Raw genomic sequence first — 25104 nt, 5'->3', positions numbered from 1 at the left:
TGATTCCTACATGTCAGCAGGGGACTGTTCAAGCTGGTGGAGGCTCTGTAATGGTGTGGTGCGTGTGCAGTTAGAGTGATATGAGACCCCTGATACGTCTAGATACGACTCTGACAGGTGATAGGTACGTAAGCATTCTGTCTGATCGCCTAGCATCCATTCATGACCATTGTGCGTTCCGGCGGATTTGGACAATTCCAGCAGGACGATGTGATTGATACCCCACACGTCCAGAATTGCTACAGAGTGGCTCCAGGAACACTCTTTTCCTTTTAAACACTTCAGGTGGCCACCAAACTCCCCAGATATGAACATTATTGAGCATTTCCAGAATGAGATTTTCACTCTGCAGCGGAGTGTGCGCTGATATGAAACTTCCTGGCAGATTAAAACTGTGTGCCCGACCGAGACTCGAACTCGGGACCTTTGCCTTTCGCGGACAAGTGCTCTACCAGCTGAGCTACCGAAGCACGACTCACGCCCGGTCTCACAGCTTTACTTCTGTCAGTATCTCGTCTCCTACCTTCCAAACTTTACAGAAGCTCTCCTGCGAACCTTGCAGAACTAACACTCCTGAAAGAAAGGATATTGCAGAGACATGGCTTAGCCACAGCCTGGGGGATGTTTCCAGAATGAGATTTTCACTCTGCAGCGGAGTGTGAGCTGATATGAAACTTCCTGGCAGATTAAAACTGTGTGCCCGACCGAGACTCGAACTCGGGACCTTTGCCTTTCGCGGGCAAGTGCTCTACCAGCTGAGCTACCGAAGCACGACTCACGCCCGGTCTCACAGCTTTACTTCTGTCAGTATCTCGTCTCCTACCTTCCAAACTTTACAGAAGCTCTCCTGCGAACCTTGCAGAACTAACACTCCTGAAAGAAAGGATATTGCGGAGACATGGCTTAGCCACAGCCTGGGGGATGTTTCCAGAATGAGATTTTCACTCTGCAGCGGAGTGTGAGCTGATATGAAACTTCCTGGATGATTAAAACTGTGTGCCCGACCGAGACTCGAACTCGGGACCTTTGCCTTTCGCGGGCAAGTGCTCTGGTAGAGCACTTGCCCGCGAAAGGCAAAGGTCCCGAGTTCGAGTCTCGGTCGGGCACACAGTTTTAATCTGCCAGGAAGTTTCATTATTGAGCATGTGTGGTATGCGTTGCAACGTGCTGTTCAGAAGAGAATTCGACCCACTCGTACTCCTACGTTTTGATTGACAGACCTGCAGGATTCATGGTGTCAATTCCCTCCAGCACTACTTCAGACATTAGTCGAGTCCATGCCACGTCGTGCTGCGGCACTTCTGCGTGCTCGCGAGGGCCCTACAGAATATTAGGCAGGTGTACCAGTTTCTTTGCCTCTCCAGTGTATTTCGACGTTGAAAAATTTTTATGGACGTTTTCTACCCGCTAGAGCGCTAGGGTAAACAAATAAAATCTGAGATCCTCTCAGTGGCGAAGGTTCTGAATCTCTCAAGATGGAAAAAGTCAGCTTTCCTATTTCGTTCCATTATCAGCAATTTGCAGACGCTCTCTCGACGCGCGTTAATATCTGTGACGCACAAGTTTAATCGCTGCCTGCGGGAGTAAAACACCCACGTGATCTCTCAGTTCACTCGGGAAAATGGTAGTACAGTTCGCAAACGAAACATCTGTGCTCTAAGCTGACAGTGTGTGTGTGTGCATTCTCGGAGATTTGTCGATCGATCAACGCGAAGGGAAGAACATTGTCTTACATCTTTCATGTCCAAATTTCACAAAACACAAAATATTGTTCATGTCAGATGAGCCTGTATTTAAATTAAAAGAAATATCGTTTTCGAATACACAAAGTTATTTAACTGAAAAATTAGAGCTTTGCTGATCTAATTTAAGATGCAAAGTGTGCTATAGTACAGATTGAAAATGAAATGATCCTAAATTCAAACTTTGTTGCCAGCATCATAGTATCTTCGTAGGTAATGTCCCTTGCCTTTCTCCGATCTCTGAAGTGATTTACCCAGTCATTTATACGGGAACCTCTGAAACATTTAGAATGGAAACTTAACCTTGGTGTATTTTTCACGGACACAAATAAGTCCCAGAGGCGAAAGAAGCAATAAACAACCAAAATTTTAGGACCAATCGTTAATTAGGATTGGAGTTTTTGATTTGACAGTTCCCCACACATCTGGCAAGCTATACACAGAAGAGATTTGGATAATTCAAAGTTACAAAAAATTACTTTTCTCTATTCATGTAACCTTCCGCAGGAACACATGACATTCTTGAACTGAATTGCATGTTCTTGGTACTACAGTCCATGCAAACTTTTTTCTCCATATTAGGCGTCAAGGAATGCTGCTACTGTAGCGACAAGTATGTTGATCTAACATTCGTTAATACTTGATTGTGAAAGTGAAGCCATTACTTCTCTTTCAAATAGCTCTATTATAATAACGAGAAACGAGAAAGTCCCAGTACAAATCATCTTTTGGAGTACGATCCCTGGTGCTGGCGTGCAAACTTGACATGCGGAATACTCAACTATAGTGGACATTTCAAGTAAGCGAGTTTTTCGTTGTCCAGTTTTTCAAGAATGAATTACAGTGATCTCTCTGCTGCCATATGTTGATACGGAAAATATTCACCTTAGACTGGTTATGGCAATACCCAATACCCAATCTACTTAGAATGGACTCCAGGTGTAGTTCTCTTGGGAGTTACATATTTAACTCGGGCGGCTGAAGTTGATGGCTGTCTTTCAGACTGACCTCAAAAATCTTCGGTAATACTAAAATAAAGTACTATCGATAGAACAACGTTTCTTGCTGGATACATATGTTAGGAGTTGAGAAAGCAGCAGCTACGTGAACCTGTTACGTAAATTGCAGCTTCAGGTTACTCGGCGGTCGGTGTGCACCATGTACCTATAAATACTACCGATAGGTCTACGTGAAAGGAAGCAATTAAAACTTCATTTCCAGTGAATTTAAGTGCAGCGAGATGCAAAATCATTTTAATACGTAAATTGATTGTTGCTTTGTTACAGACAATCGTAAGCCATGCCCGAGAATTGAAAGGTTATTACTCTGTTAAACGTGGCAGTTTTTCTGCGATAATGGACACAGTAAATACTTTTCCGGAGTACCCGTATAAGGTAGACACTGTGGATTCCAAAAAGTTGATGTTGCCAAGTAGTCAGTGCGTGTGAGATCTAGCCTAGTGCGCTAGCCTTGTACAAAGTGGGATGTCGTGTTTAGCGAAGGTTTTCAGTTTTGGTTTCTAAATTTCGTAACTCCCATTGTTTGATAACTGGGTACTGTTGTTTCAAGTAATACAAAATATGCATGGGCTCAGGAAAGAACATATCACTGCCAACTGCTTTTCTTTTAAAGTAATCATTTAAAACAATCCCTATTTCAAATTATAATATTACGAAATTTATGTTAATTGTTCAAATTCATTCTATTAAATGAAAAGCCTTATATTGCTTATGTTCTACAAGATTAATTTATTGAGTTAACCGGTTTCCGGCTTACAAGCCCACTATCAGACTTTAACTGACTTTCGCGGCCAAAGAATTTACAATGTTTGTAAACAACATTGGAAAAGGTGTTACTGATACAGATTGAGGCGCGCGCGCAAACACACACACACACACACACACACACACACACACACACACACACAGGAAATGTCGTATTCGACAGTGTGGTGGCAATGCAATTTAAAAGACAAAAAATTGAACAATAAATAAATATAAAGAGACAAACAGAAAAAACCTTAACACTATACTCGAAAACCGTGCAAATATAACAGTTTACATTAAATAAAGCAACCAAATAAATAAATCAAAGTTAGTGCTTGACGAGATTACTTCAAGAGGTATTAAACGTAGAAAGTGATACAGAAACCAGTTAAAAGAAAGAATTAGCAATTGTAACATTTGAATATATGGCGTACATAGGCAATCACAATAAAATAAAAAGAAATGAATACATAAAGGAAAACAGAGGAATATGAAAGAACCGACAGTGTGGAAAATAATGGAAAGCTGAGAAGATTATGTGAAGTTTATAAGAGCGGAAATATTGAGTCGCGTTTGGTCATTTAAGATTAAATCAGGATTGTGGGATGTATGTTTATTGATTTCCAGGATTATGAAGAGGTTGAGTTTTTGGTCTATGCTTGCTAAGTGAGGGACATGGGACTGTGGCTGGTAGCTATGGCCCTCACTTAGTACATGCACAGCAAATGTGGAGCCATAATTCTGCAGTTGTCTTCACGTTCAGCCAGCCTAGTTGCTATGTCTGTGCCTGACTAACCAATATAAAATTTATCACAATCACAATAAGTACAAGTAAATTTGTATACCCCACTGTTGCCTAGTAACTGAGTCTTATTTTTGCTATTGAAAATACACGGGGCTGTGGCGTTCTTCACATAGTAGGAAATCCTATAGTTGAAGGATTTCTGTGTTTTTGCTCCAGTCTGTGATACCTGTCCTAGATATGGTATTGTACATCACTTCTGCAGACATTGGAAGGGGCAGCAGATGGAGCGTTGAAGAGGGGTATAATTTTCAATTGTTGTTTCCTATGTAGGATATGGTTTCTCTGGACAGGATTGTAGCCACTGGTTGAGATAATAGATTTTATTGTATCTCACTCTGCTTTGAAATCTTGTTTAGACATGGGAATTAATATGAGATGGTGCACCACTGAGTGGAAACTGCCTGTTTGTGTGTTACTGGCTGTTGTGAGCGAGAAGATATTAGTTTCTCGATAAGTCTAGTTGTTCTATAAATTTTGAAACATTGTATCTATGTACAGATGTCAGAGATGAGATGTAGGACGTTCATGGATTCGTTGCCAGTCTCAATTGTGAACTGAATATTTTTGCGTTGACAGTTTAAGCTGAGCTGTCTTGTAGTGCCTGTCCACATCATCTACATATCTGCACCAGTATTTAATATTTGCACTCAAAGGCGTTCAAAATGGTCCATTAATATTTCAGCCAAAAGTGGACTAATGCAGAATCCCTTAGAACTGGCAATACTGAGTCAAGTCATTCAGTTCCACAGGGTTGGCATCAGACCTGTATATCAACTCAGTCAGAGTATCAACACATTCGCCTACCGGTATGTTGGAAAACAAACTGCAGACATCAAACTCAGTGGACCTTGCAAATAAGGTGAAAGATGTATCCCTCTCACACAAGGATAAATTAGTATCCTTTGATGTCAAACTACAACTACAAAGAACACTGTTCCGATCACGACTGACACTTGCATCGTATTGAGGACATTGTACAGGTGCAGCTGATGGTCAAATGCAACAGCGCAACCTGTAGACTTGGTTAGGATCCGTATTTATGTTCAATCATGCATTTCTCACGGTGTTTCCATATTTGTGTTCATCTCCTGTATTATCGTGTGAGGAACGTCTGTACGAAATGAATTGGGGTGCCTGGAATGAAAGGTCCAAATGTATGTGAAATCTTATGGGACTTAACTGCTAAGTTCATCAGTCCCTAAGCTTACACACTATTTAACCTAAATTATCCTAAGGACAAACACACCGACCCATGCCCAAGGGAGGACTCGAACCTCCGCCGGGATCAGCCGTACAGTCCACGACTGCTGCGCCCTAGACCGCTCGGCTAATCCCGCGCGGCTACCTGGAATTGCCGAACAGTACAGGAACTTACTGTCCAATCACATGCATCCGTTTGTTCGTCTACATTATTATTCTAGTGACCCGTACATTCAGAAAACAATGCATCATCCCATCTTGCCAGTCAGTAAGGTCATAACGACCCCTCACATACGTCAGGGTGCTAGTATGACTCCCGAACCCAGGTTAACTCACTTCAGTCCCAACACATCTAGAAGCTTGATGTACTTATCTCCGACAGGTTGTGGGTTCCTGTTTAGCGGTCATAAATCGAGATGATTCCACAACGCTTTACCTGTCTCTTGGAAGTAAGAAAGGTTAGCGCTTAATGTCCCAACAACGTCGAATCCATTAGAGACGGAGCACATTATTGGATTGGGGAAAACTTGGCAAGATAATGGGCCGTGTCTTTCAAAGCAGCTGTCTCGGCGTTCGCCGTAACCGACTTAGGGAGATCACGGGCAACCTACCTTAGAATGGCCTGACGGTAGTTCGAACCACCGCCTTCCCGAATAGGAGTACGATGCCTTGCCACTGCTACATTTCACTTGGTGTATGCCTTGAAGTGGAGATGCTACACACTAATGGCTAAAACTATCTAAATGTCGTTTGGCTTTATTGATCGGGGAATTCGACAGAGGAAGGGGAGGTGTTCAGCCGCCTAACGTAAAGGGTGTTCTTCCTCCTTTATTTGCGGGTATGTGAGAGTTTTGTAGTATGTAGGGTGTAGGTGAGTGTAATGTAGTGTTATGTTTGTATTGTATGACGATGATGAGAGATGGGAGACGGTAAAATCTGGTGCCGGCACATAACCTACTCCTCTCAAATAGCACCGAGGGGGCAGCCGAGCTCGAACGTACCCATGCAACGGACGGACCAGCATTAAAGTGTCACATGCCCTTACTTCACGAGAGGATTGGAATTTAATCCAGGACACTGGCACAGAGTGTGGTGATCAGCGACTTTCCGCTGCACCTCTGCTCCCTTTACCGGCCACTGGCAGCGACAATTTCATGGGTTCTAACCGGCTTACCTCCGATTCGAGCGGCCACTTCGACTACGTAGGCAGATTACTACCGGGTAGGTCTTTCTAAAACAGTTGCTTCTTATTGTAATTTTGAAACGTCCCGTGATTTTTTAATTTTACTCCGACTCCTACGTAAGAAAGGCCGAAGTACTGTTTTCTGTAACATACCACTCTTATTTCTTATAAATTTTACAACTGTGTCCCGCGTGTTTCCTCCCATTAGACAGAGCCGACAAGGAGCGTGGCACATGCAGCATATATCGAGCTGAATGGCAGCGCTCATTAAGAAGGAACTGGCGCAGGTGTTTTTTCCGTCGTGTCCTTTTGACGAAGAAAGGGAGTGGCTTAGCGGTACCTGGTATGCGACTAAACTGGCGGTAGCGGTGTCCGCCTGTTGCAACGACAGCGGCGAGGCGCTGGCGGTTCGTGGAGCGTCCGGTGGCCACGGACCAAGTCCCTATTCCCAGATACAACGTTCCTGAGTCGAAATATCTCTTTTATTGCTTTATGGGTGTTCATATAAGCTCACAGTCTTTTATTGTGTATCATAGGACGACATAGTATAAGAATTCTTGCAAATCATCTTTCAGGAAAATATCACGCTGATCCCCGAACGCGATCTTCTATGTGGCACGCACATCTTGCAAATAGTTCACGGGATTTTGTTTTGACTGGTCAGATTATTTTGAAACTTAATACACTGGTGTCCAAAATTAAAGCAACAAACGGAAATTTTGCAAGATTGCATTTATTTTGCAGCAAAACAGTATAAACAGGTGATAGTAAAGTAGAAAAATGTTCAAATGTGTGTGAAATCTTATGGGACTTAACTGCTAATAGTAAAGTAGAAACAACGTATAGAATACAGAATGTAAACAATTGCAACATACATAAGACTAGACGAAAATGTTGTTCGTTTTTTCCAACTCAACATATTTGCACACACACTGCGACAACTGGTTAATGTGCTCAGTATGGGATATGACGACCTGTGGCAGCAATACACTCCTGACAACGACGCAGGATGATGTGAATATCGTCATCAGTGTCACCTTGAGGCAATAACACGCATTCTTCCTGCGGAGCTGCTCTTAAGTGTTGGAGAGTGGTTGGTGGACGTTGACGTGATGCAACTCGTCTCCCTAGTGCATCCCAGACATGCTCCATGGGATTCCAATCGAGAAAGCGATCAAGCCACGCCATGCGTGCAGTAACTTCTGTTTCCGAGAAAACATCAACCACTCGTTCTCTATGAGGTCGAGCACTATCGTCTATCAGTACGAAGTCTGGGAGCACAGCACCCCGCAACAACAGTATGTGTGGTCCCAGGACGGTAACACGATATCCGACAGCAGTTAAACTGTTGCTTCACCCATAAAATTTCTTGAAGAAGGGTTCGAGTGGTAAACATAATCCCTGCCCACACCATTAGTGAACCCCCTCAATATTGATCTCGTTCCACAATGTTCGGGTCTCGAAATCGAGTTCCACATTACCTTAATCCGTAGAGAATCACTCTCCAGATCAAACTGCGACTCTCTGTGAAAAGAACATTGGCCCACTCTTTGACTGTCCAAGTGGCATGTTGACGACTCCACTCTAGACGTTCCCTTGTATGAAGACACGTCAGAGGCACACATGCAGCAGGTCTCCGAAAATAAACGCCACACTGTCGAAGCCTTCTCCACACCGTTTGCCGCAATACGACACATTCCGTGGGTGCTGCGAATTCCGATTCCCATTGCTGCGCAGTACGAAGCCTGTACTGTCGTGCCCTTACAGCCAAGTAACGGACCTCTCTTTCTGATGTCACACTTGGTCGTTCCCGCTCTGATCTTCGGGATACAGTCTCGGTCTCTATGAACTGTCGCCACACCCGAGGAACAACAGAACGATTCACGTTAAGCCATTGGGCTACATGAGTTTGGGACTGTCCTGCTTCCATTCTTCCTACGGCCCTCCACCGCAGAGAGTCTGCTAGACGTCTTCTCTGTGCCATATTGCACCGTCGGTGGCTGTGTACGCAGGACTGTGGATGTGGGACTACCCGACAAACATAACTCCGTTTGATAAGTGCCCTGGTGTGGTTTCCGTAAACCGAAATTCAATCTTCCGTGAAGAACACGATCGTACGGATATCTGTTGACAGTTTATATGATTATATCGTTAATTAGGCACAGGACAGGGAGATAGCGGTTTGTTGCTTTAATTTTGGACACCAGTGTATAAGGTGTCCAATCTGTGGCTAGGTTACACGCTACTAACCCACAATCCAGCAATATAAGTCAACAAGTAAAACATCAGCCTATACTTTAACACTATCTCTTCGATTAAACATTCTTCTGTTAGATCAGGGGATCACTTTAGACCTATAAATTACCACAGTGAACAGAATGATAACTTGAGATGTGATACGACGTCACGGAACGTGTATTGCTTTTATCGCGTAATAAGGATCTCGATTGATTCACTGTGTCGTTGATGTACCAACGAAAAAATCAAAGAGCTGTGGCAGAGAAATAAGAATTAAAGTGTGCCACCTACATGGAGACCTTTAGGGATGGAGTACCCGTCGAGAAGTACAACGCTGGAGGAGGCAAACAGCTGTGGTCTTGGTTCAAATGGCTCTGAGCACTATGGGACTCAACTTCTGAGGTCATTAGTCCCCTAGAACTTAGAACTAGTTAAACCTAACTAACCTAAGGACATCACAAACATCCATGCCCGAGGCAGGATTCGAACCTGCGACCGTACCGGTCTTGCGGTTCCAGACAGCAGCGCCTTTAACCGCATGGCCACTTCGGCCGGCAGCTGTGGTCTTGCTGAAAGTGATCGATGGGAAATAAAAAACATCCATCTGGCATTACAGCTTCGCCCTCCTCGAATATTCTTCCAGAGTTTTAACCTCTTTGTAACATCGAATGGTTAAAAGCTATAGAATGTGCAAAATATTTACCTTACTGCTCCCCTGGTTCACAGAATTGTTGCATTCAATACTACTGAATACAGCATTTGCTGTCATCGAAATACATTCTAATCTTCGATGATTACATTTTGTATTGCTGAGATGAAGGAAGACGACATGCCTGGATTTTAAAGCAGAGGTAAGTAATCCATATTAAAAACTCTGGACTATATTAAAACAGAGAGGAGTAACATATCACCTGATAGAAGTAACGAATCATCCTAAGTCTTTAATGTATTTGCTGGCAACGGCTAGGTCACGGATCCGATAAAGCATTAAGACAAGGATTTCAGTGTAGCTATTCCTTTAATGTTGCATATCGAGGACTTAAACGTGGAACGGAAGAGTCAACCTACACTACGTAAATTACTCAGTATACTTCGGTGACAACTAGGCCGTACCAGGTTCCTCTGAAAATGACCTATGAAGGTTCGATAAGTTACAGATACAAAATATCGCTATAGGGTGACTGTGTAAGAAAGCCATGTAAAATAAATTTTATGAATTAGTGACCAATCCTCATCTGCTTATAGTAACAAAACTTCTACGTGGATAATCAAAGACGAAAATAGAATCCAGGTGACTGGAATGAAATTGTTGAGAAATAACGGATATCCGTTTCTATACTGCATAAGATATGCCGTAATCGTCAAAGAATTTCAAATCTTTGTTGTAAAGGAGAAAAATGAATATCATTGACAGCCATAACACTAACAGAGGTCGCAAACCGAAGATCGTCATTAGCTCTCGAGCACGAGCAAAAGAGGCGACTTGGCAGTAGACGGACCGATGGACCTGAAATGCACAGAAATGTATATTCCATCATGATGTGAGTTGTGTCGATGGTGAAAGTGAGGAAGCAGATGATGAAACAGTATGTTTGAGGGAATGTAAGAAGTAATGCTGTGTAGAGTCTATAGCTGATCCGTGTTGACTGCTGTACTATTGCAAAATACTAACGTGAATTCTTTACAGACGAATGAAAAAACTGATAGAAGCCGACCTCGGGGAAGATCAGTTTGGATTCCGTAGAAATGTTGGGACACATGAGGCAATACTGACCCTACGACTTATCTTAGAAGAAAGATTAAGGAAAGGCGAACCTACGTTTCTAGCATTTTTAGACTTAGAGAAAGCTTTTGACAATGTTGATTGGATACTCTCTTTCAAATTCTGAAGGTGGCAGGGGTAAAATACAGGGAGCGAAAGGCTATTTACAATTTGTACAGAAACCAGATGGCAGTTATTAGAGTCGAGGGATATGAAAGGGAAGCAGTGGTTGAGAAGGGAGTGAGACAGGGTTGCAGCCTCTCGCCGATGTTATTCAATCTGTATATTGAGCAAGCAATAAAGGAAACAAAAGAAAAGTTCGGAGTAGGTATTAAAATCCATGGAGAAGAAATAAAAACTTTGAGGTTCGCCGATGACATTGTAATTCTGTCAGAGACAGCAAAGGACTTGGAAGAGCAGTTGAACGGAATGAACAGTGTGTTGAAAGGAGGGTATAAAATGAACATCAACAAAAGCAAAACAAGGATAATGGAATGTAGTCGGATTAAGTCGGGTGATGCTGAGGGAATTAGATTAGGAAATGAGACACTTAAATTAGTAATGGAGTTTTGCTATTTGGGGAGCAAAATAACTGATGATGATCGAAGTAGAGAGGATATAAAATGTAGACTGGCAGTGGCAAGGAAAGCGTTTCTGAGGAAGAAAAATTTGTTAACATCTAGCATGGATTTAAATGTCAGGAAGTCGTTTCTGAGAGTATTTGTATGGAGTGTAGCCCTGTATGGAACTGAAACGTGGACAATAAATAGTTTAGACAAAAAGAGAATAGAAGCTTTTGAAATGTGGTGCTACAGAAGAATGCTGAAGATTAGATGGGTAGATCACATAACTAATGAGGAGGTATTGAATAGAATTGGGGAGAAGAGGAGCTTGTGGCACAACTTGATTAGAAGAAGGGATCGGTTGGTAGGACATGTTCTGAGACATCGAGGGATCACCAATTTAGTATTGGAGGGCAGCGTGGAGGGTAAAAATCGTAGAGGGAGACCAAGAGATGAATACACTAAGCAGATTCAGAAGGATGTAGGTTGCAGTAGGTACTGGGACATGAAGAAGCTTGCACAGGATAGAGTAGCATGGAGAGCTGCATCAAACCAGTCTCAGGACTGAAGACCACAACAACAACAATAGTACACAGTACACCACCAGTCCGACGGTACATGTTAAGAATAGCGACAGACACATAACGCGCTATCTGGGAGTTCCGTCTCGAAAGTAAAGAGGTCAACAGTGCAAAGGTAGACGTTAGTTCTAGGCATGGCCCTATTTCAAGTGTTGTGCTCTTGTCGCCCCGGGATTTGAGAAACCAACTTACCAATTTACGTCGCCTGTTAAGTTAAGCATGGAATTCGAACTACAGTGCCATGTATTGTCAATTTGTGCTCTGACTCCTTAGAGCCAAAATGCTTTCTCCATCCCTAAATATTTCAGTTACGCTTTTCTTCCACGAGAAATAGCCGTCCTTCAGCGCTGTCAGCGCGTTTTGTGTAAACACGATGCCGAAGATTCTGGTACATACTATACTAGATGAGTACCCAGTGTTGCCTGGGTATGTATTTATTCTAATCGTCTATTAGTCCATCTTCTCCTTCCCCCTTTCTCTGTCCATCTCCTCCCCCCCCCCTCTCTGACCATAGCATCTCCCCCCTCTCTCTCTCGCCATCCCCACTTCAGCCTCCCTCTCTCCATCTCCTACTTCTCCTCTCTCTGTTCATCCCCTCCATTCCTCTCTCTGTCCGTATCCCCTCCCCCTTTCCTCTGGCAACCACCTCCTCCCCCTCTCTCTCTTCATCTCCTCCTCCCCCATTTCTGTCTCTCTCTCTCCCTTCCTCCTATCTGTGTCCAACTCCTCCTTCCTCTCTTTGTCTATTCATCTCCTCCTCCCCCGCCCCCCTCTCCCCGCCCTTCTCTCTGCATCACAGTGGTAACATCCCACACCAATTGGAAGTTGGTCGTTCTTACCCCCATAGTATTTCCTTCCCCCTCTCGGTGTGTCCATCTCCTCGTCCTCCCTTCTCTCTCCAAGGTATCATACCCTAATAGGAGGCTGGTGGTTTTTTCTCCTACAGCATTTCTTTCCAAATTGTAACTAATAAGTGTACTAAGTCCGGTTGAAATCTATCCACGAGTCTAGGGGGACTTTTATACCCGCAGCTTTGTCTGGGTTCGGACATGTCACATATATTTCACCTATATTTAACATATTTGCACGCGTATTTCACCTGTGCGTCCAGCGAATTACGCCCTGCAGTTTCGTTTTCACGCGGCTCAATTTTTATGACATTATATCTGCTGCATTATGTTCAAAAAATGGTTCAAATGGCTCTGAGCACTATGGGACTTAACATCTGTGGTCATCAGTCCCCTAGAACTTAGAACTACTTAAACCTAACTAACCTAAGGACATCACACACATCCATGCCCGAGACAGGATTCGAACCTGCGACCATAACAGTCGCGCGGTTCCGGACTGAGCGCCTAGAACCGCTAGACTACCGCGCCCGGCCTGCATTATGTGTCGTAAAGTGATATAATTTTGCAAGTACATTCAGTGGCATAAGTAGATACTAATCTGAAATGTGTTACGAATAGAGTTAGTAGTAAAGACATAATAAATCAATGCGTCACGCAAAATGCGGCAGTTTTTCTCGCATCTCCATGTTTATGACGTATCTCCTGAACCATGTGTTGTACAATGATATATATTTGCATGTACGTTCAGTGGTATTTGTGGATACTGTCTGGAAAATATGATGCAAATAGTCTTGGTAGTGAACAAATAATAATTTAAAAGATCATGACTGATCGACAGTTTTACTGTATTAACAGTGAAAATGTAGTAACTGATAAACTTTTTTTTCATCATTTAATAGTGGATGTCAGCGGGAAAAGTGTCGAAAAGGTTTGAAATAACGTGAAAAGTTTGTTGCAAGGCACGAAGTGCTCCTATACTGGTTGAATGCGTGTCATGAACTATGCTTGTTTTTCACCCCCACCTCTACCACTTTGGGAGGTAGATAGGTCCTACCCCAGCAGTGGTTCTTTCCAGACAATGAGTGATATGTGTACCAAGTTTAGTTGAAACTGATCCGGTGATATAGGAGGAGATGTGAAACATACGTACGTTCTGATAATATGTATAAATTCTACTCGTTCATCAGCCGAACGCATACTTAGTCTTCCCATACAGAAATGTTCAAACGTGAAGTATTCTTGGTCTGAAAACGGCGCAATATTCATCTACACAGTTCACTAGTAGTGAAACGTTGACTCTATTGCACTAACGTAGCACATTCTTCCAATCAGTGCTACACAGTGGAAAGGCCTTTACTGCTGCGCGCGTTGACGCCATGAACTATTGCACGAAGAAGCTTATAGACATATTCTTTTTTTGAGATTTGCAAATTACGAACTTGTTACGAAAAAAAATCTGTCCAATTTTACCTATTCATTTGTCAGAGTAAGCATTTCCCCCATTTTCGAAGCAATTATGTATTACTGAATCTTCTAATTAATGACGTTCCTTTGATGGCAACTGAAGGTTCTAGTAGCCTTGCTCTTTAGATGCCTAAACATGTGTGGATTTAGTGCATACACTGATCACTCAATACGTTATGACCTCTGCCCCCTGAGAGACTGGATGTAGCCTGGTGCCATTGTGGGCACGTGACTTAGTAAGAAAAGTATATAAGCGGAGCAGAGATGAGATGAATGGGACTTATCCTAGTGACGACACAGGCCAGAAATCGCGAAATCCACTTATATAAATGACTTTGACAAAGGGCAGATTGTTTCGGCCTAGCGCCTGGGAAGGAGCATCTCGGAAAGAGCGAAGCCGGTCGGCCGTTCTCGTACTATTGTCTCGAGTGCCTATGGAAAAGGATGAATGACGATGAAACCGTCAATAGACGACACAGTGCAATGCGTCTACACCTCAACACGGAACGTGGAGGCCTGAAGCTTGACTACTGTGTAAAACGGTGATCTGTGTCAGATTTGGCGAAGAGTACAATGTTGGCGTAAGCACAAGTACTTCGAGACACCATTCCGCGCAAATTATTGCACACGGAGCTCCGCGGCAGGCGACTGCTACATTTTCCCATGTTGAGCCAATGAAATCGCTAATTACGACTGCAGTGGGCACGGAATCATAGATTTTGGACCCTGTATCGATGAATCACTTTTCTCGTTATACCAGGCCGACGGTCACGTCTGCATTAGACCGTCACCTTGAAGCACGGCTGCACGAAATATGTACCGCACCATGGCAGCAGCCCGGTGGGGGTATTGTTCTGATATGCGGAACATTCATCTCGGCTTTCGCGGGACCTGTCGTTGTAATTGAAGGCACCATGGCAGTTGTGGACTACGTGAACTTTATTGCGGAACTGCGGAGTACCGGTTCAAATGGTTCAAATGGTTCTGAGCACTATGCGACTTAACTTCTGAGGTCATCAGTCGCCTAGAACTTAGAACTAATTAAACCTAACTAACCTAAGGACATCACATACATCCATGCCCGAGGCAGGATTCGAACCTGCGACCGTAGCGGTCACGCGGTTCCAGACTGAAGCGTCTAAACCGCACGGCCACACCGGCCGGCCGCGGAGTACCGGCATCCCTTTATTCTCGACGTCTTTTCCAGCGGCGATGTTATCTTCTAACACGACAAATGTCTATGTCAGAAGGTCAGTAACAAGGTACAGTGGTTTGATTAGCAGGATAGTAGACTCACGTTGATGTCTTGGCGATGAAAGTCTGGGACGCTGTCGAGGACCAGCTCCGCACGCACAAGCCATCGACAAGTAATTTATGGGGATTTCGAGACCTATACGTAGACACCTGGTACTAGGTACCTCAGGAAACCTACCAAAGACATGCCAAATCCATGCCTTACAGCGTCGCTTCTGTACTGCGTTCCAAAAGTGTACCAACGCGCTATGAAGCACGTGGTCATAACGTTTTGGCTCATTAGCATAAATAGTAAATACGTCAACTAGCCCGCCAGCTAGCCGCGCGGTCTAACGCGCTGCTTCCCGAATGGGAAGGCGTGCCGGTCTCCGGTAGGAATCCGCCTGGCGGATTAGTTTCGAGGTCCGGTGTGCCGGCCAGCTTGTGGATGGGTTTTAAGGCGGTTTTCCATCTTCCTCGGCGAATGCGGGCTGGTTCCCCTTATTCTGCCCCCGTTACACTATGTCGGCGATTGCTGCACAAACACTGTCTCCACGTACGCGTACACCGTAATTACTCTACCATGCAAACACTTGGGGTACACTCGTCTGGTATGAGACGTTCCCGGAGGGGGGGGGGGGGGGGGGTCCACTGGGGGCCGAACCGCACAATAACCCTGGGTTCTGTGTGGTGCGGCGGTGGGGTGGGTGGAATGTTATGGCCCGTTCTGGGGTTGTGAACCACTGAGGGCTATGGCAGGACGAAGCCTCTCTGTCGTTTCTAGGTCTCCGGTTCAATACACAATACACACACAAATACGTCAACTGATACAAAGATCTACTGATTTACGCCTTTATTTTACAAACTGTCAGAAAAAATAGTGTTCAAACTTTATAATCGTGGTTCGTACTTCATGTCTCATTCGCAAAGCGTGAGGTGCGAAACGTTGCTGTGCTGGTCATCTGGCAGTAATTTTAATACTTTTTCCTCCTAATTTTAACGCCCTCAGTTTTTCCTTCACGAACATGCGTAATTAACAGTACTGAAATTCATGCTCAGTACTGAAAGGAAATTACAATCTGTATATTTATGACGACATCGTCTGCAGAAATAAGTATGAATTGTTATACAGCGGCATTTATTTTGGAACAAATATCTATTAATTGGACAGATCTCAGTTGTTACTGGAAGCTGCGAAGGACAAAGTGACTCAGAGCGACCCAGTACCTCATTTTAACCGAGATACATGGCGCGGAGGTAAGAGTACTGGACTCGCATTTGCGAGAAGCGCGGCTCAAATCCCCATCCCTACAGCCAGATTTGGATTTTCAGTGTTTTCCCCTAAATCGATTGAGGCCAATTCTGGGATGGTTTCTTTGAAGAGGACGCGATCGATTTCCTTCTCTATGCTTTCCAAATCCGAGATTTTGCTTTGCCTCTAATGATCTCGTGGTCGACGAGACGTTAAACACTAATCTTCCTTTCCAAATGACCACGTCATGGATGACACGTTAAACAGTATATGTCCCTAAGGTACTTCATTTAAGGCGAAGTGCAGATTACCTTCATTTTAATATACACTACCTGATCGAAAGTATCCGGACAACCCTACGTAATGCGGAATTGATCACTAGATGTTACAGGAGGTGGAGCTGCCATTATAAAAGAGGCGGAGAATGTTGTCAGTAGAAAAGCATTAACAGCAGAATGGGTCGACCAGGAGAGCTCAGTGACCGTTGGTGATGTCGGACAGGGACTGACGAGCATTGTGGAAGGTGCTTGTAAAAAATTAACGAAAGGAATTACTCGTGAATTAACACGTGCTACTAGCATTACAGCTGGGACAACAGCTGTGGGTATGGCGTTAAAAGAACGGGATATAGTGGTCGGGCAGTTCCTAATAAGCTACACATTTCTGTGCTAAGCGACGCATGGCGCTGTGTAAAGAACGATGGCACTGATCGGTGTATGATTGGGAACGAGAGAGATGAATACCCTGCGACAATACGATGGAAGGGTTTGGGTGTTGCGAATGCCTCTGGAACGTTACCTGGCATCATGTGTAGGATCAGCTGTGAAGTATGGAGGAGATGGTGTCGCGGTATGGGAGTGTTTTTCGTGGTTAGGGTGTGGTCCCCTTTATTACGCTTAAGGAAGCACTAAATATGGAAGGATATGGACACATTTACTCTGTGCAGTGGAGGAACAGTTAGGAGACAATGACTGTACTAGCACACATAAGTGAGGCAGTGGTTTGTGGACAATAACATTCCTCTAATGGTCTAGCCTACCCAAGGCTCCGACCTGGATCCAACAGAACACCACTGCGGTGACGTATAACGTCGTCATCGCTCTAGACCCCAGCGTTCAAACTCACTACCTTCTCTCGTTTCGATTCTGAACGAAGAATGAGGTGCCATTCCTCCACCGACACACAGAAACCTCACTGAAAGTGTCGCCAGTAGATTTCAGGCTGTCATAAAGGCGAAAGATGGACACTCCCCATATTAATGTTCAGTAGCAGGTGTCCAGATGCTTTTGATTAGATAGTGTATATGATAGAAGCACGGTGAAATACTGGTGCCCTCGTTTTTTGAGCACGGAACGCTTCTTCGGGTTCCCTGTGATTTTCTATTCGTGTGTGGGTTTGTTAACTGTAACACGTGGTGCGAAGAGAGGATAATAGTGGTGGTCTCTAGGACGCTTAGTTGTTTGCTAATTTAATAACAGTAACTCTGCATAACCCGTGGAGTGAATCATAGATAAGTGAGTTATGTCCAGCAAGCGAAGACAGGAATACGTTACAGTATTTTTAGACAATGGATTAAAAGTAGTGGGGTGCTGGGCAAATGAAATTTCAAAGACTGACAAGCACAGTTAAGACCAATGGTTACTACGTAACTGGCAGGCGTGCGGCGTCACTCACCCCGTTCCTGGCGACGTTGGTGCTGCGGCCCGCCACGGACCGCCGCCTGTTCGCCTCCAGGGCCGACAGCGACTGCGAGAAGCCCAGGTCGTCTCCCACAGAGAAACCTGCGATCACAAAAAACATTTTGTCAGCCAGTTTGCGGCTCGCTTCTCTGCTTCAGTACAATAACAGCATGCTTAAATACTCTACTGTCTGTGTTAATTGCAGCACCAGGAATGATGCACGTGTTTACAATGAATTTTACTTCATAGATTAACGACACAACAGTACAGAAGTAAGTTGAACCAGAGAACTTTACGTGCACTTTGACTGCTAGAATTTAGTACGGTGTTTAGCTGCCATATGCTGCAGTCAGAGCCTCTAAACGTTGTGGCGCGCAATCAAAGAAGGACAGGATATACTATGCCACGGCGTTTGTAAGTGCGTCCGAGGCCATTGATAGTGGCTACAGGAAGTTAAGAACGGAGAAGTTTCCGACCGCCCTTATCCGAGACGTGTTCGACGGACGACGTGTTGCGCGGATCTGCAGGCCAGGGAGGCAGTGGTCCCCCTCGTTTTTCGAATAAGGCTAGCACATTCCTCGCCACATGTGACCGGGCGTTGTCCTGCTGAAATATGGCGTGATAAGTTACCTGCAGGAGGAGCAGTGTTTCGAGCTCTAAAACCTCCACGACGTAGCGATAGCAGTTCAGGTTCCCTCAATACATAGGAGACGAGATCACATGTTACAGCCAGTGACGCCCCAACAAAGGAGGTGGCTTAAAAACACTCGTTCGACCTATACTTGAGTATTGCTCATCGGTGTGGGATCCGTACCAGGTCGGGTTGACAGAAGAGATAGAGAATAACCAAAGAAGAGCGGCGCGTTTCGTCACAGGGTTATTTGGTAAGCGTGATAGCGTTACGGAGATGTTTAGCAAACTCAAGTGGCAGACTCTGCAAGAGAGGCGCTCTGCATCGCGGTGTAGCTTGCTGTCCACGTTTCGAGAGGGTGCGTTTCTGGATGAGGTATCGAATATATTGCTTCCCCCTACTTATACCTCTCGAGGAGATCACGAATGTAAAATTAGAGAGATTCGAGCGCGCACGGAGGCTTTCCGGCAGTCGTTCTTCCCGCGAACCGTACGCGACTGGAACAGGAAAGGGAGGTAATGACGGTGGCACGTAAAGTGCCCTCCGCCACACACCGTTGGGTGGCTTGCGGAGTATAAATGTAGATGTAGATGTAGAACCATCACGCTCGATGTTTGTCCGCTATGCCGCTCAACAATGCAGTATGCCCGACTGCCTTCACCTCAGTAGCGTCTAATAATTATGCGGCCACTGCTATACAAGATGAAGCGGCGGCGTTCGTGTGGCCACTGCAGTTTAAGCTGTTAGATGGAGACCAGTAGAACGTTGTTGGATATTCACGACGGGGAAGAAAAAGTGACTGACATGAAACAACGATTGCTGGCTTCTCCTTCAAAATCTGTTCGACGTTTATCTCAGGAATGTGGAATATCACGGAGCACATGTCACAGAGCTGCCAAAAAAGCCGGCATCCATCCATACAGGCTCATAGTTGTTCAGAAACTGAATGTCAATGTCAGTGACAAAGACAAACGCATCACATTTTGCCGTTGGTTTCAGTAATTTATTGCTCAGCGGCCAGGAATATTCGAGTACACACGGTTCAGTAATGAGGCGTGATTCCGCCTCTCTGGTTATGTAAACTCCTCACGGACTGGTCAAGCGACCCCTGCATTCACAAAAGATTGGCGTTTTCTGTGCAGTATCACAGTGTCGCTGCATCAGGCCAATTTTTTTCGAGTCTACTGGGACAAGTGCAGTTTACATCGAAGTGTTTTGGGAATATGTGAACCAGCTGGACGATGAAGACTTTACCCTCGGTTGGTACCAACAGGATGGTGCCACATGCCACGCGTCTCGAGTGACCGTGACTGAGGTTGGATCATTTTTCCCCTGCAGAGTGATTTCGAAATGACTGAGGCCCCTAAAGTCATCTGATTTAACGCCACCTTACTTTTTCCTTTGGGGTGGCCTAAAAGGCAAGATCTATAGTAACAAAGCACACAACTTGGAAGATTTACGAGATTGCATCATCCGTGAAATTCCGGCAGTGATACCAGAGATTTTGGAAGCAACATTCGAGAATCTGCAGCGTCGTGTTAACTGTATTTACAAGTCGAGGGCGGTCACTTACAGCACCTTTTGTGATTTACCTTTATTTCCCCATGAACACGGTATGACATGTTCATTTCATTCCATTTCCTGATTTTTATGCAAAGCCTTTGAGTGTAATTTAAGCAAATGTTCGTTTGTGGGGCCTCTTCCTAGTGGGAAGCGCTGTAGTTTCTCGTCGATGGAAGTCCCGATCCAGTGGAATGCATACCACCAGTCCAGCCCCAGACATGTCCACAATACTGCAGCGTGGAGCCAAAGCTGTGGACGAAGCTTATCTGTCGGGTATGCCCATATAGACAAGATGGCGTTCATCCAGTGCTGTGGCCACACTGCCCGCTCGTCGTTGGGTAAAACCCTCTTCTATCCATTGGTTCCATAAACGCATCACCGTCGTAGCAACATACCCTGTACGAGCCACAATGCCACAGTTCGATAAACCTGTTTCTTGGAGACCAATCATTCCGCCACGTTCGAACTCATCTCATGCTGATATTACGCCCTTTGACGTCGACTAGGCATACCGGCACTTGCTTCCACTTTGATAGCTCCGCATCGACTAAGCGTGACGTAACACTCGCCTATCCACTCACATAAAAAGAAGGCGCGCGCCATCTCTCTGTAGTCTCAATCATTTAGTATTGTTTCAGTGTTCTACGCATTCTCCGGTTTTTGGAACGATTCAGAGTATTCCTTGTGAATGTTACAATTTTCGCAAACATTGTTGGGTACTCCTGTCTTTCATCTCTTAATACGTATTTCTGTCGACGAGACATTTGACGATAACAACAGGAATAAGAAACTATGTCGGTAAACCAATAACTATCCATTATCACATATGAACACTCAGTGTAATTTCCCAATATTGTTGTTTTGTTACGATAATGATATAAGCTGAAGAAATTAATTAAAATTTGCGGTAATACCGGGTTTCCTGCTTATTAGGTAGATGTCTTAGCCATTACCCCATCATAGCGTTATTGGTAACAGAGCTGCACAGAATACTCTAGTTCATTGCCCTTCGAAACGCAAACTTAAATTCACACCTTCAACTTATTTTCCCCTTCTTAAATCGTCAGTCTTGCTGATGCTCTCCTGTACTGGAATAGCACCCCAGCTTTGTACGTAATGGGGAAATGCTGCATGTACCTCAGCCATAGGTCATCTATACATCTTAAACAATCAAGTTTTCCTTCAGACTTACGAGCCTCAACTTCATCTATGATAATGATATATAAGATCTATAGATCACCTTTACCTGAGGTATAGGAAGGATTTTACCATTACATACAAAGCTGGGGTGTTATTCCAATAGCCGGCCGGTGTGGCCGTGCGGGTCTAGGCGCTTCAGTCTGGAACCGCGTGACCGTTTCGGTCGCAGGTTCGAATCCTGCCTCGGACATGGATGTGTGTGATGTCCTTAGGTTAGTTACGTTTAAGTAGTTCTAAGTTCTAGGGGACTGATGACCACAGATGTTAAGTCCCATAGTGCTCAGAGCCATTTGAACCATTTTTTTGCTATTCCCATAACAGACATCTTCGGCGATACTGACGATTTAAAAGGGGGAAAACAGGGTGAAGGCTTAAATTGAAGTGTGCGTTAAGGAGGACAATGGATTAGAGTAGTCCGTGCACGTATATTAGCTGAACTGTTACAGTGGTGTAATGGCTAACACATCTGGCTAGTATCGCCGGCACGATAGATCAGCGTGTTCGGTCAGAGGCTTAGCTGCACTCTGTAATAAAAAACTGAGTGAACGGCTCAACACTGAACTTGAACGGTTCAACGTTTACACTTACTCGGGCACGGCCAAGCGACGGGAACGGTCGCGTTTCTATTCAGAATAGGTCGCTCCTTTGTTTGTAGGCCGCTACGACCATATTATTCTTGGCGGCGACTTCAATTGTGTTTTATCCCAGAAAGACCAACATCCCCATTTCGCCACATGCCAGGAACTCAAGCTGCTCGTGCATGAACTGAACCCCACCGATTCTTGGGACCGCGTGCATGGTGATCGGCCTGGATATACGTCCGTCACCAGCCATTCAGCAAGTCGTCTTGACTGTGTCTACGTCTCCCAAGGGATCGTAACTGCCACGCTCGACGCTGAGTTATGGCCTACCACCTCTTCCGACCATATCGCCTACATTTGCACTGTTTCGCTCCAGAAGGTGTGCCGCGGTCGAAGGCTGTGGAAGCTGAATGTCACCCATCTCAAGAATCCGAATGCAGGTCGTAGAAACGACGTGGAACAACTGTGAGAGACACCTTCCAGCATATCCTTCAACACTCCGGTGGTGGCTCGACTGCACCAAGCCCGCTTTACGTCGTTCGATGATGAATTACGGACAAGACAAAATGCTGTGGCAACGACATACCGTGGAATACTATTTCACAATTCTCCGAGAACTCTCAAACCATGCCCCCTCTGTTCAACGGCAGGTTGAAATTCAATGTATTAACGCGAAGATAATTTCTATTATGCGTCACTGTCTTGTAGGTACAATAGTACGCGCAAGATGTCACGATTCTGTACTAGGAGAGCCCCCGTCCGTGCATCATATTATCCGAAAGATGCAGCGGTGTTAGAGAATGCTGGTCAACGCCCTCGACATGCCAGATGGTCGTCGATTGACGTCCCGGAATGACATCGTAAAAGCCTTTGTGGATCACTACAACCAGTTGTATGCAGCAGAGGACCAGAACATAGCGGTAACGACTGATGTCCCCTGTTCAACGACGGGCACCCTGGATGAGGCTGCTGCGGAGATTCTCACAGCGACAATTACGGCTGATGACGTCGCGGATACTCTTCATAAGGGAGCGGCGAATAAAGCCCCAGGTCCAGACGGGTTCCCGCTAGAGTTTTACTGCACATTCCACGACACCATGGGCTCACGCTGGACTGCGATGTATGAAGAGTTGATGAACCCTGACCTTCCCCTCCCACCCGAATTCGTAGAAGGCTTGCTTATCCGGCTTACTTATCCCGGGACCCAAGCCGTCGGGAGGTCTGGGAGTTGGGCATTGTCGGCCGTTGACCATGTTAAGTTGTGACTTCGAGGTTTTTACCCGGATTCTTGCCGCTCGGCTTCGGCGCGTCATCCCTCAAGTCATCTCTCTGGATCAAACGTGCTTTGGTGGTGACAGTAACTTTCAGACGGCACTCAGCGATTACCGTGACGTCATAGCCCTGGCCACGACCTGCCGCCGTCACGGTGCCTTAGTGGAGTTCGACCACGCCTTTGATAGAGTGAGGCATGACTTTCTAGAAAACGTACTCCGACGGATGGCCTTTCCCCACGGGTTTATACAGTTCGTCTTGCGGCTCCTCCGAGGGGCCACGTCGCGAGTGTTGGTCAATGGCCGTGTGGCGGGCCCTATTGATGTCATGCGGTCTGTCCGTCAAGGATGTCCGCTGTCGATGCTGCTTTTCGTCATCGCCCTTGAGCCACAGTTACACGGTTTGAGGAGCCGGCTCACAAGGATAACAATGATGACGTGGTGTTCTCGGTTCTATCGGAGGATGAAGTGCGAGAGGCACTGGCATGGATCAACCAGTACGGGAGTGCTGCGGGCAGCCGTGTGAACCTGACGAAATCTAGTGGCATGTCCGTCGGTAGGGGTCTTCCAGCAGAGAGTGTGGCTCTATTGCCATTAGAGGACACGCTCAAATGTTTGGGGATCACCTTCACGTGTGATATACAGCGCACGATCTAATGTAACTGTAAACACCTGCTTCAAGTTATCCGCACGAACGTTCGTGGCGACCTCGTGAGGGCACTGGAGATGTTACAAAGGGCGGTTTTTGTTAACACTCATCTAGTATCGCGACTACCCCATTTAGCACAGATTTTACCGATGGCAAAGGCAATGGCACACAGACTTCAGGCGGCGTTCGGCTACTTTGTAAGCGCGGGTCTTATCTTCGAAGTCCGCTATGACACGCTGACACTTCCTCCTCGAGATGGCGGCCTCGGCCTTGTCAACGTCCAAGCGAGAGGAGCTGCCCTTTATGTAAGTACGGTGGTTAAATCGTGGACCCGCCGCCGAACCGAATTATCGGGAAGCCTGATTGACGAACCCTTTCGAGTGGCACCCGTTGCAGTAGCCCATATTTCTCCCTCTCTCACACATGTCAGGACCTTTTTCATTGAATACAGTTATGTCCGTGCCGACTTGCCTAGTACCAGGAACCCTACGGCACGTGATGTTTACCCGTTAATGATGAGAAATTGTACTCGGAATGTTGTGGAAAGCCGACATCCTACGATCGCACGGCCCGTGGTTTGGCGTTCTGTGCACCATATCCTCCTGGACACGAGCGTCGTTAATGGAAAATACGTGACACAACTTTGTCTACATGCCATAAAAATGACAGATTCGTCGCTGTGTCCTCTTCTGTTCCCAGATGAGATACACTTCCCACGTACGAAGAACAGTGCTGTGATCTGGATAAAAGGCCTCTCGATCTCTTATTTGTTCTGTGAGGGTGATAAGAGTGTTCTTGACTTTTGGACGTTCCTGCAAGATCGCTTTACTTTTCTCGTGCACCATCCGCGATACCGTCAGTACTATGCCAACTTTTTGGGTAGTGCCTTC

At 45.4% G+C, this 25104-nt stretch overlaps 1 protein-coding gene across 1 annotated transcript in view; it reads right to left on the bottom strand.

Moving 5' to 3' along the window:
* Positions 1 to 25104, bottom strand: part of LOC124555829 (mucin-19-like) — a 336145-nt gene that overhangs the window by 124867 nt on the left and 186174 nt on the right. Inside the window, exon 4 of the mRNA XM_047129895.1 lies at positions 18315 to 18421. Within this exon, the coding sequence (XP_046985851.1) occupies positions 18315 to 18421 (107 nt within the window). The remainder of the gene's footprint in view (positions 1 to 18314; positions 18422 to 25104) is intronic.

Source organism: Schistocerca americana, chromosome X, assembly GCF_021461395.2.
Source record: "Schistocerca americana isolate TAMUIC-IGC-003095 chromosome X, iqSchAmer2.1, whole genome shotgun sequence".
NCBI lineage: Eukaryota > Metazoa > Arthropoda > Insecta > Orthoptera > Acrididae > Schistocerca > Schistocerca americana.
This window is presented reverse-complemented; position numbering and strand designations above follow the sequence as displayed.